The 12,026-nt window shown below is 44.3% G+C and overlaps 1 protein-coding gene across 1 annotated transcript in view; it reads right to left on the bottom strand.

Moving 5' to 3' along the window:
• Positions 1–7,439, bottom strand: part of LOC134983668 (oocyte zinc finger protein XlCOF22-like) — a 49,040-nt gene extending 41,601 nt beyond the window's left edge. Inside the window, exons 1-5 of the mRNA XM_063949333.1 lie at positions 7,357–7,439; positions 5,523–5,554; positions 1,411–1,528; positions 1,234–1,331; positions 728–1,079 (exon numbers count right to left, since the gene is read on the bottom strand). Coding sequence (XP_063805403.1) covers positions 728–1,079; positions 1,234–1,331; positions 1,411–1,483 — 523 coding nt within the window. The 5' untranslated portion in view covers positions 1,484–1,528; positions 5,523–5,554; positions 7,357–7,439. The remainder of the gene's footprint in view (positions 1–727; positions 1,080–1,233; positions 1,332–1,410; positions 1,529–5,522; positions 5,555–7,356) is intronic.
• Positions 7,440–12,026: the final 4,587 nt, after the last annotated feature.

Below are 12,026 nucleotides of genomic sequence, written 5' to 3'. Positions count from 1 at the left end.
CCTGCCGCACCAACAAAAAAACTGAATTCCCTGAGCCAGGAGGCGGGATATAGGAGACTGGCCTGTTGCATTCTGGGAGGCCGAAACCTTTTGATCATTACTGCCAATCCGCTGACGATACCTCATATCCCAATGTATATCCTGTGGATACTACTGTGAACCCTGCAGGTGAAAACATAGGTACCACACAGTGACATGATGTGAGGGGGAGAGAAGGAGAATAATAGAGGCTGATGGCTCCTGATGTACGAGATACACCAGAGAGTGTGGGGAAGAGACTGGTCAGATCTCTGGGCTGGTAACACACAGTGACATGATGTGAGGGGGAGAGGAGTATAATAGGAGCTGATGGCTCCTGATGTATGAGATATACCAGAGAGTGTGGGGAGGAGACTGGTCAGATCTCTGGGCTGGTAACACACAGTGACATGATGTGAGGAGGAGAGCAGAAGTATAATAGGTGCTGATGGCTCTTGATGTCTGAGATCCACCAGAGAGTGTGGGGAGGAGACTGGTCAGATCTCTGGGCTGGTAACACACAGTGACATGATGTGAGGGGGCGAGCAGGAGTATAATAGGGGCTGATGGCTCCTGACTCCCCCACTGGGAAAATACATATTCCTCATTAGTTTGTACTGACAGAGGAGGGTGTAGTATAAGAGATTGCTGTAGTGACTGACCAAGGAGAATATGTGACTCTTTTCTGTAATAAGTGTTTATTACTCACCTGTGCTGATATCTGTAGGGATCTCCTCTTCCTTACACTGCTGATCACCCCTCACATACGTCTCTTCTTCTCCCTCTATACTTTCTGCCTTTATATCAGTCACATACGTCTCTTCTTCTCCCTCTATATCTTCTGCCTTTATATCAGTCACATACGTCTCTTCTTCTCCCTCTATATCTTCTGCCTTTATATCAGCCACATATGTCTCTTCTTCTCCCTCTGTATCTTCTGCCTTCATATAAGTCACATACGTCTCTTCTTCTCCCTCTGTATCTTCTACCTTAATATCAGTCACATACGTTTCTTCTTCTTCCTCTATATCTTCTGCCTTTATACGAGAAAGACGTTCTACCTAAATAACCCAAAAAATACAAAGACATTTGCATACTGTTTGATTAAACTGAGGTGAAACAGTATAATATCAGTGTATAAGACACACAGCTCCTCTACAGATCATATAGTGACAGTCACTTAGGTTTATTGGTGAGAACCCATAGCCCACCTACCTGATCCTCCTGTGGGATCCTGTGATTCTCCTCTGTACAGTCCTGGGAATACAGAGGACGGGGACATCTCTCTGGGGTATCTCTGTTACTGGGCCCATCTGTAGGAGACACACAGTGACTGAGTACAATGTATATATGGGATTATCAGATGATGTGTGTATATAGGGGCCCCCATACCTGCTCTTCCCTGTACAATACAGGACAGTCTCCTCTTACCCAGTGATGTGAGGGGCCGGTGATTCTCCATCATCACGTCCTCATACAGACCCCTGTGTTCCTCTATATACTCCTCCTCCTGTATGGAGACATAGACAGTGACATCCTGACACCTTATAGCAGGGCTGGCCAAACCGGTCCTCAAGATCTACCAACAGTTCATGTTTTCCAGGCCTCCTGGAGATCTGTAGAATTGTCATTTAGGAATGAATTCAGCACATCTTAATTAGTAATGACTACACCTGTGCACCAGCTAGGTGGTCTGGAAAATGTGAACTGTTGGTAGATCTCGAGGACTAGTTTGGCCAGCTCTGTCTTATAGGAACCTGACACACACAGTGATACAGTCATCACCCAGACACAGCCCCTGGTGTTACTGTATTATGTCCCATTCCCAGCAGTCACCTCTCCAGTCATCACCCAGACACGTCCCCTGGTGTTACAGTATAATGTCCCATTCCCAGCAGTCACCTCTCCAGTCATCACCCAGACACATATCCTGGTGTTACTGTACTCCCAAGTCTCCTCAGACCCCAGTCATGTCCCTGTATTATTACTATAGATAGAAGTGACGTTATTGTGATGCTCCCAGATCCCCTCACCTCCCCAGTCATGTCCCTGTACTATTACTGTAGTACTCTAGTGATCTGAAGGCCTTGGGACACTATGAGGGGGCAAATCAATGAATGAATGTGTAGATCTATAAGGTAATAGAGATGCTGCCAACTGATGTATACCATATATGTGATAATAACTTGGATCTTTCTAGTGATCCAATAATGTATAGTGTTTATGCATGTTATTATTCTGTGCCTGCTGAAGGTGAGGGGACTCTGGTTAGCGCGCAGTGCGCGGGGGGAGATCATGGAGAAGCTTCCAGAGGTCCCGTGTGCTGAGAGAGGTGGCTGGGCGCGTGTAGCGGCGGTTTTGTTGGTGGGCTGACTTTGTGGAGAGAAAAAGGCTGGCGGCTGAGACGAGGGAGCTTACAGGAAGGTGGTTCCCTGCGAGTGAGAGAGCCCCTGTGGGGGAAAGGAATTGGATGTCTTCTGCTGCGGGTGAGAAGCGCTCTGTTAATTTCCGCTGGTGGACGCCGAGCAGGGAAGTCCCGGTACCTGGTTGTCATGGAGAGTGCTGGGAGGTGGAGCGCTGGTGGGGCAGGCTAGTACATGGGAGGAGACAGCAGTGCGGGCAACAGCTACCAGGAGTCCAGCAGTAGCAGACAGCTTCCCCCCCAAGGCAGAGCTGTGTCCCTCATCCCATCCAACCCGCAGAAAGAGCCCGGTTGTTGGTGGAGGCGGAGTCGGGGGGAGGGCCAGACCGGGCACACTATCATTGTAAGTGCAGGATGCCCCCATATAAATCCTGCTAATCTGCATACTCCCCTATCAGCCTTTAACTATTAAAGTACCAGCCCCCAGCACAGTAGAACAGGGACCAGCAGCATCGGTGGATCTGAGGAGTATAAATATCACCTCTAGAGACTCCATATCCATTAGATAATGACCAGCAGGGTAGCAGTCATAGAGTGTGGTGGTGTATAATGATGAAAGCAGCTCAGAGAGGGCGCAGGGTCACCTAAACTTGGAAATGGTACACTGGGGAGACTAAGCACCCCTCACCTATCAGAGACAGGTGCCAATAACCGGGACTTCTGTATGTTCTGGAGCCACCCCCACGGATCTACAGTGGGGCTATGCTTATACTGGGACAGGTAACACAGATCATCACCCCACTATATGTAACGAGTAGACCACGGGTGTCAGGGATTCCAGGGTGGACAGCTCCACGTACTACCTTCCTGTTTCAGGTTGTCTAGGAGCGCTACAATTAGATCTTCCATGGAAACCATGCTATTCATTGCCGTGAAGTAGGGATTGCTCAACAATCGTGAGGACAATTACTCCAAGTGGAGACCCATATAACCAAGAGTACTTCTTATACACAGACATGAAAGGGCCCCAACAGTGCACGATTATAGTAAGAGAACCCGGGTGGTTTTTCAAACACAGCCCCACAACTTTCTTGTGGAATCGTATTCTTTGTATTGCATGCATTACCTTATGTATAGGTGGGGTATATTATTATGTATAGGTGGGGTATATTATTATGTATAGGTGGGGTATATTATGTATAGGTGGGGTATATTATTATGTATAGGAGGGGTATATTATTATGTATAGGTGGGGTATATTATTATGTATAGGTGGGGTATATTATTATGTATAGGTGGGGTATATTATTATGTATAGGTGGGGTGTATTATTATGTATAGGTGGGGTATATTATTATGTATAGGTGGGGTATATTATTATGTATAGGTGGGGTATATTATTATGTATAGGTGGGGTATATTATTATGTATAGGTGGGGTGTATTATTATGTATAGGTGGGGTATATTATTATGTATAGGTGGGGTATATTATTATGTATAGGTGGGGTATATTATTATGTATAGGTGGGGTGTATTATTATGTATAGGTGGGGTATATTATTATGTATAGGTGGGGTATATTATTATGTATAGGTGGGGTATATTATTATGTATAGGTGGGGTATATTATTATGTATAGGTGGGGTGTATTATTATGTATAGGTGGGGTATATTATTATGTATAGGTGGGGTATATTATTATGTATAGGTGGGGTGTATTATTATGTATAGGTGGGGTATATTATTATGTATAGGTGGGGTATATTATTATGTATAGGTGGGGTATATTATTATGTATAGGTGGGGTATATTATTATGTATAGGTGGGGTATATTATTATGTATAGGTGGGGTATATTATTATGTATAGGTGGTGTATATTATTATGTATAGGTGGTGTATATTATTATGTATAGGTGGTGTATATTATTATGTATAGGTGGGGTATATTATTATTATATATAGGTGGGGTATATTATTATGTATAGGTGGGGTATATTATCATGTATAGGTGGGGTATATTATTATGTATAGGTGGAGTATATTATTATGTATAGGTGGGGTATATTATTATGTATAGGTGAGGTATATTATTATGTATAGGTGGGGTATATTATTATGTATAGGTGGGGTATATTATTATGTATAGGTGAGGTATATTATTATGTATAGGTGGGGTATATTATTATGTATAGGTGGGGTATATTATTATGTATAGGTGGGGTATATTATTATGTATAGGTGGGGTATATTATTATGTATAGGTGGGGTATATTATTATGTATAGGTGGGTTATATTATTATGTATAGGTGAGGTATATTATTATGTATAGGTGGGGTATATTATTATGTATAGGTGGGTTATATTATTATGTATAGGTGAGGTATATTATTATGTATAGGTGGGGTATATTATAATGTATAGGTGGGGTATATTATTATGTATAGGTGGAGTATATTATTATGTATAGGTGAGGTATATTATTATGTATCGGTGGGGTATATTATTATGTATAGGTGGGGTATATTATTATGTATAGGTGGGGTATATTATTATGTATCGGTGGGGTATATTATTATGTATAGGTGGGGTATATTATTATGTATAGGTGGGGTATATTATTATGTATAGGTGGGGTATATTATTATGTATAGGTGGAGTATATTATTATGTATAGGTGGGGTATATTATTATGTATAGGTGGAGTATATTATTATGTATAGGCGGGGTATATTATTATGTATAGGTGGGTTATATTATTATGTATAGGTGAGGTATATTATTATGTATAGGTGGGGTATATTATAATGTATAGGTGGGGTATATTATTATGTATAGGAGGGGTATATTATTATGTATAGGTGGAGTATATTATTATGTATAGGTGAGGTATATTATTATGTATAGGTGGGGTATATTATTATGTATAGGTGGGGTATATTATGTATAGGTGGGGTATATTATTATGTATAGGTGGGATATATTATTATGTATAGGTGGGGTATATTATTATGTATAGGTGGGGTATATTATTATGTATAGGTGAGGTATATTATTAGAATGGTTCATGGTTTGAGTATTATATGATATAACTGTATAAGGTGGCCTATAACTTCTTACATATAAAACCAGTATACTTACCGGTGGAACTGTCTCAGTATCTGTGGAAGAGCCTGAAATCACAAAGGAAAGGTACGATAGGTAAATGTGCATAGTCCTATCTGGTTACATCACATACTAATGTTATAGGCGACCACTACAGGGGTAGGGTATTTCTTAAGCAATTAGAGTATTGGGCTCTAAATAGCTTTGGTGGAGGCACGTTGCACATATACACTGTACCCCTAGGTAAAAGAGGGGTTACATTACTATAGATATGTGATGTCACTGTGACACTCCCAGTTCCCCTCAACTCCCCAGTCATGTTCCTGTATTATTACTATAGATATGTCATGTCACTGTGACACTGCCAGTTCCCCTCACCTCACCAGTCATGTCCCTGTATTATTACTATAGACATAAGTGATGTCACTGTGACGCTCCCAGTTCCCCTCACCTCACCAGTCATGTCCCTGTATTATTACTATAGATATGTGATGTCACTGTGACGCTCCCAGTTCCCCAAACCTCACCAGTCATGTCCCTGTATTATTACTATAGATATGTGATGCCACTGTGACATTCCCAGTTCCCCTCACCTCACCAGTCATGTCCCTGTATTATTACTATAGATATAAGTGACGTCACTGTGACGCTCCCAGATCCCCTCACCTCACCAGTCATGTCTCTATATTATTACAATAGATATGTGATGTCACTGTGACACTCCCAGTTCCCCTCACCTCCCCAGTCATGCCCCTGTATTATTACTATAGATATAAGTGATGTCACTGTGACGCTCCCAGTTCCCCTCACCTCACCAGTCATGTCCCTGTATTATTACTATAGATATAAGTGATGTCAATGTGACACTCCCAGTTCCCCTCACCTCCCCAGTCATGCCCCTGTATTATTACTATAGATATAAGTGATGTCACTGTGACGCTCCCAGTTCCCCTCACCTCCCCAGTCATGTCCCTGTATTATTACTATAGATATAAGTGATGTCACAGTGACACTCCCAGATCCCCTCACCTCCCCAGTCATGTCCCTGTATTATTACTATAGATATAAGTGATGTCACTGTGACACTCCCAGTTCCCCTCACCTCCCCAGTCATGTCCCTGTATTACTATAGATATAAGTGATGTCACAGTGACACTCCCAGGAGTCTGATATACATTTGCTTCATACTGAGCAATATTTTCAATCCTCACAATTACATATAATAAAATTAATAATAATAATAATGACACTAAAGGCTGCACCCCAGTATAAAAATAATAATAGATGTCTTTAAAAGCAGGACACATCAGACCATTCCTCCTGTATTGTAGGACATCACCACCACTCCCAACACATAATAATAATAATACCAGGACACCACAAGCTGGTGTCCCTGTATAATAATAACTGTACACAAAAACCTGCTCCACCTGTATAACACTAATAATAACAGGACACCACAGGCTGCTCCTCCTGTATAACAATAATAATAATAACAGGACACCACAGGCTGCTCCTCCTGTAAAATAATAAAAACAGGACACCACATGCTGCTCCCCCTGTATAATAATAATAGGACACCACAGGCTGCTCCCCCTGTATAATAATAATAATAATAACAACAACAACAGGACACCACAGGCCGCTCCCTCTGTATAATAATAACAGGACACCATAGGCTGCTCCCACTGTATAATAATAACAACAACAGGACAACACAGGCTGCTCCCCCTGTATAGTATTAATAACAGAACACCACAGGCTGCTCCCCCTGTATAATAATAACAGGACACCACAGGCTGCTCCCCCTGTATAATAATAATATCAGGACACCACAGGCTGCTCCCCCTGTATAGTAAGACGCCATTACCTGATCTCCACGGACACTGGGAGGCAGCAGCAGTCGATGAAAACTCACTTCCTGCATGTGGAACGCACAGTCCGGAAGTCAGGTGGAACGCACAGGCAGGAAGCAGGGCATGATTGGCAAAAGCTGCTTACAGGTTACTGGCCCCTCCCCTCGTACACCCCTCCCACAGCCCCGCCCTCTGTAATGACTATTACAATACATGTCCTCAGTGCAGGAGGCCGGCGGCCATTATCTGGTAGACCAGTCCGGCATCAGCTGCAGCAGCAATAGGTTCCCTGGCCGTGTAATGACTTCAGGAGCGGCGGCCATTTTCCCCTGGTCTGAGCTCCGCCTTCCTTCTATCATTCCCACAAGGCAGCAGGAGCAGAGAGCAGCCATTGCTGTGTCTGGCAGCAGGTAATGATATTATTATTATTATTCTATAGGCTGAGCAGCTCTGGTGTCAGGTTCTGTACTACAGGGGGAGCAGCCTCTGGTGCCTTGTTATAGTGCAGCTGGAGCAGCCTCTGGTGCTGCATTATCCCTGTACAGGTGGCTGACACTCTAGTGTCCTATTACCATAATACAGGTGGCGCAGACCCCGCCGTTACCGTAATACAGGTGGCGCACACCCCGCCGTTACCGTAATACAGGTGGCGCAGATTCCGCCGTTACCGTAATACAGGTGGCGCAGACCCCGCCGTTACCGTAATACAGGTGGAGAAGACACCGCCGCTACCGTTATTCTATACATATAATGGCATTGTACTATACAGTGGAGCGCTATGTGTTGTACTACACTACAGGGGAAGCGACCTGGGGCATCCTCCGATACAGGGGTAGTGGATTATGACATCCTACTACACAGGGGGAGCAGCCTGTGTTGCCCTTTTATACAGGGGTAAGTGCCTGTGGTGTCTTGTTACTATTATTATATAGGGTGAGCGGCATGTAATGTCTTTCTATACAGAAGGAGTGGCATGTGTTGTCATAATATACAGGGGTAGCATCGTGAGCTGTCATAGTATACAGCGGGAGCAGCCTATGTTGTCATAGTATACAGGGGAAGCAGCCTGTGTTGTCTTAGTATACAGGTATAGCGGCCTGTGTTGTCATAATATACAAGGGTAGGATCCTGTGCTGTCATAATATACAGGGGGAGTGGCCTGTGTTGTCATAATATACAGGGGTAGCATCCTGTGTTGCCATAGTATACAGGGGGAGCAGCCTGTGTTGTCTTAGTATACAGGTAGAGCGGCCTGTGTTGTCATAATATACAAGGGTAGGATCCTGTGCTGTCATAATATACAGGGGGAGCGGCCTGTGTTGTCATAATATACAGGGGGAGTGGCCTGTGTTGTCATAATATACAGGGGGAGTGGCCTGTGTTGTCATAATATACAGGGGTAGCATCCTGTGTTGCCATAGTATACAGGGGGAGCAGCCTGTGTTGTCTTAGTATACAGGTAGAGCGGCCTGTGTTGTCATAATATACAAGGGTAGGATCCTGTGCTGTCATAATATACAGGGGGAGCGGCCTGTGTTGTCATAATATACAGGGGGAGCGGCCTGTGTTGTCATAATATACAGGGGGAGTGGCCTGTGTTGTCATAATATACAGGGGGTAGCATCCTGTGTTGCCATAATATACAGGGTTAGCATCCTGTGATGTCATAGAATACAGGAGGAGCAGCCTATGTTGTCATAATATACAGGGGTAGCATCCTGTGCTGTCATAGTATACAGGAGGAGCGGCCCGTGTTGTCATAATATACAGGGGTAGCATCCTGTGCTGTCATACTATACAGGAGGAGCGGCCTGTGTTGTCATAAAATACAGGGGGTAGCATCCTGTGCTGTTATAGTATACAATGGTAGCATCCTGTGCTGTCATAATATACAGGGGTAGCATCCTGTGTTGTCATAATATACAGGGGGAGTGTCCTGTGTTGTCATAATATACAGGGGGAGCATCCTGTGCTGTCATAGTATACAGGGGTAGCGGCCTGTGTTGTTATATACAGGGTTAGCATCCTGTGTTGTCATTGTATAGAGGGAGAGTGGCCTGTGTTGTCATAATATACAGGGGGAGTGGCCTGTGTTGTCATAATATACAGCGGGAGTGGCCTGTGTTGTCATAATATACAGGGGTAGCATCCTGTGTTGCCATAATATACAGGGTTAGCATCCTGTGATGTCATAGTATACAGGAGGAGCAGCCTATGTTGTCATAATATACAGGGGTAGCATCCTGTGCTGTCATAGTATACAGGGGGAGTGGCCTGTGTTGTCATAATATACAGGGGTAGCATCCTGTGCTGTCATAGTATACAGGAGGAGCGGCCCGTGTTGTCATAATATACAGGGGTAGCATCCTGTGCTGTCATACTATACAGGAGGAGCGGCCTGTGTTGTCATAATATACAGGGGTAGCAGCTTATACTGTCATAGTATACAGGGGAGCAGCCTGTGCTGTTATAGTATATAGGGGTAGCATCCTGTGTTGTCATAATATACAGGGGGAGTGTCCTGTGCTGTCATAGTATACAGGAGGAGCGGCCTGTGTTGTCATAAAATACAGGGGGTAGCATCCTGTGCTGTTATAGTATACAATGGTAGCATCCTGTGCTGTCATAATATACAGGGGTAGCATCCTGTGTTGTCATAATATACAGAGGGAGTGTCCTGTGTTGTCATAATATACAGGGGGAGCATCCTGTGCTGTCATAGTATACAGGGGGAGTGGCCTGTATTGTCATAATATACAGGGATAGCATCCTGTGCCGTCATTGTATACAGGGGTAGCGGCCTGTGTTGTTATATACAGGGTTAGCATCCTGTGTTGTCATTGTATTGAGGGAGAGTGGCCTGTGTTGTCATAATATACAGGGGGAGTGGCCTGTGTTGTCATAATATACAGGGGAGTGGCCTGTGTTGTCATAATATACAGGGGTAGCATCCTGTGTTGTCATAATATACAGGGGTAGCATCCTGTGTTGCCATAATATACAGGGGTAGCATCCTGTGCTGTCATAGTATACAGGGGTAGCGGCCTGTGTTGTTATATACAGTGGTAGCGGCCTGTGTTGTCATCGTATTGAGGGAGAGTGGCCTGTGTTGTCATAATATACAGGGGTAGCAGATTATACTGTCATAGTATACAGGGGAGCAGCCTGTGCTGTTATAGTATACAGGGGGAGCGGCCTGTGTTGTCATAATATACAGGGGTAGCATCCTGTGCTGTCATAGTATACAGGAGGAGCGGCCTGTGTTGTCATAATATACAGGGGTAGCATCCTATGTTGTCATAGTATACAGGGGGAGCTGCCTGTGTTGTCATAATATACAGGGAGAGTGGCCTGTGTTGTCTTAGTATACAGGGGAGCAGCCTGTGTTGTCATAATATACAGGAGAAGCGGCCTGTGTTGTCATAAAATACAGGGGGTAGCATAATGTGCTGTTATAGTATACAGGAGGAGCGGCCTGTGTTGTCATAATATACAGGGGTAACATCCTGTGCTGTCATAGTATACAGGGGGAGCGACCTGTGTTGTCATAATATACAGGGGTAACATCCTGTGCTGTCATAGTATACAGGGGGAGCGACCTGTAGTGTCATAATAGACAGGGGGATTGGCCTGTATTGTCATAATATACAGGGGGAGTGGCCTGTATTGTCATAGTATACAGGGGTAGCATCCTGTGCTGTTATAGTATACAGGAGGAGCGGCCTGTGTTGTCATAATATACAAGGGTAGGATCCTGTGCTGTCATAATATACAGGGGGAGCGGCCTGTGTTGTCATAATATACAGGGGGAGTGGCCTGTGTTGTCATAATATACAGGGGGAGTGGCCTGTGTTGTCATAATATACAGGGGGAGTGGCCTGTGTTGTCATAATATACAGGGGTAGCATCCTGTGTTGCCATAATATACAGGGTTAGCATCCTGTGATGTCATAGTATACAGGAGGAGCAGCCTGTGTTGTCATAATATACAGGGGTAGGATCCTGTGCTGTCATAATATACAGGGGTAGCATCCTGTGCTGTCATAGTATACAGGAGGAGCGGCCTGTGTTGTCATAATATACAAGGGTAGGATCCTGTGCTGTCATAATATACAGGGGGAGCGGCCTGTGTTGTCATAATATACAGGGGGAGTGGCCTGTGTTGTCATAATATACAGGGGGAGTGGCCTGTGTTGTCATAATATACAGGGGGAGTGGCCTGTGTTGTCATAATATACAGGGGTAGCATCCTGTGTTGCCATAATATACAGGGTTAGCATCCTGTGATGTCATAGTATACAGGAGGAGCAGCCTGTGTTGTCATAATATACAGGGGTAGGATCCTGTGCTGTCATAATATACAGGGGGAGCGGCCTGTGTTGTCATAATATACAGGGGGAGTGGCCTGTGTTGTCATAATATACAGGGGGAGTGGCCTGTGTTGTCATAATATACAGGGGTAGCATCCTGTGTTGCCATAGTATACAGGAGGAGCAGCCTGTGTTGTCATAATATACAGGGGTAGGATCCTGTGCTGTCATAATATACAGGGGGAGCGGCCTGTGTTGTCATAATATACAGGGGGAGTGGCCTGTGTTGTCATAATATACAGGGGGAGTGGCCTGTGTTGTCATAATATACAGGGGGAGTGGCCTGTGTTGTCATAATATACAGGGGTAGCATC

The sequence above is a fragment of the Pseudophryne corroboree genome (assembly GCF_028390025.1).
Source record: "Pseudophryne corroboree isolate aPseCor3 chromosome 3 unlocalized genomic scaffold, aPseCor3.hap2 SUPER_3_unloc_20, whole genome shotgun sequence".
Lineage (NCBI taxonomy): Eukaryota > Metazoa > Chordata > Amphibia > Anura > Myobatrachidae > Pseudophryne > Pseudophryne corroboree.
This window is presented reverse-complemented; position numbering and strand designations above follow the sequence as displayed.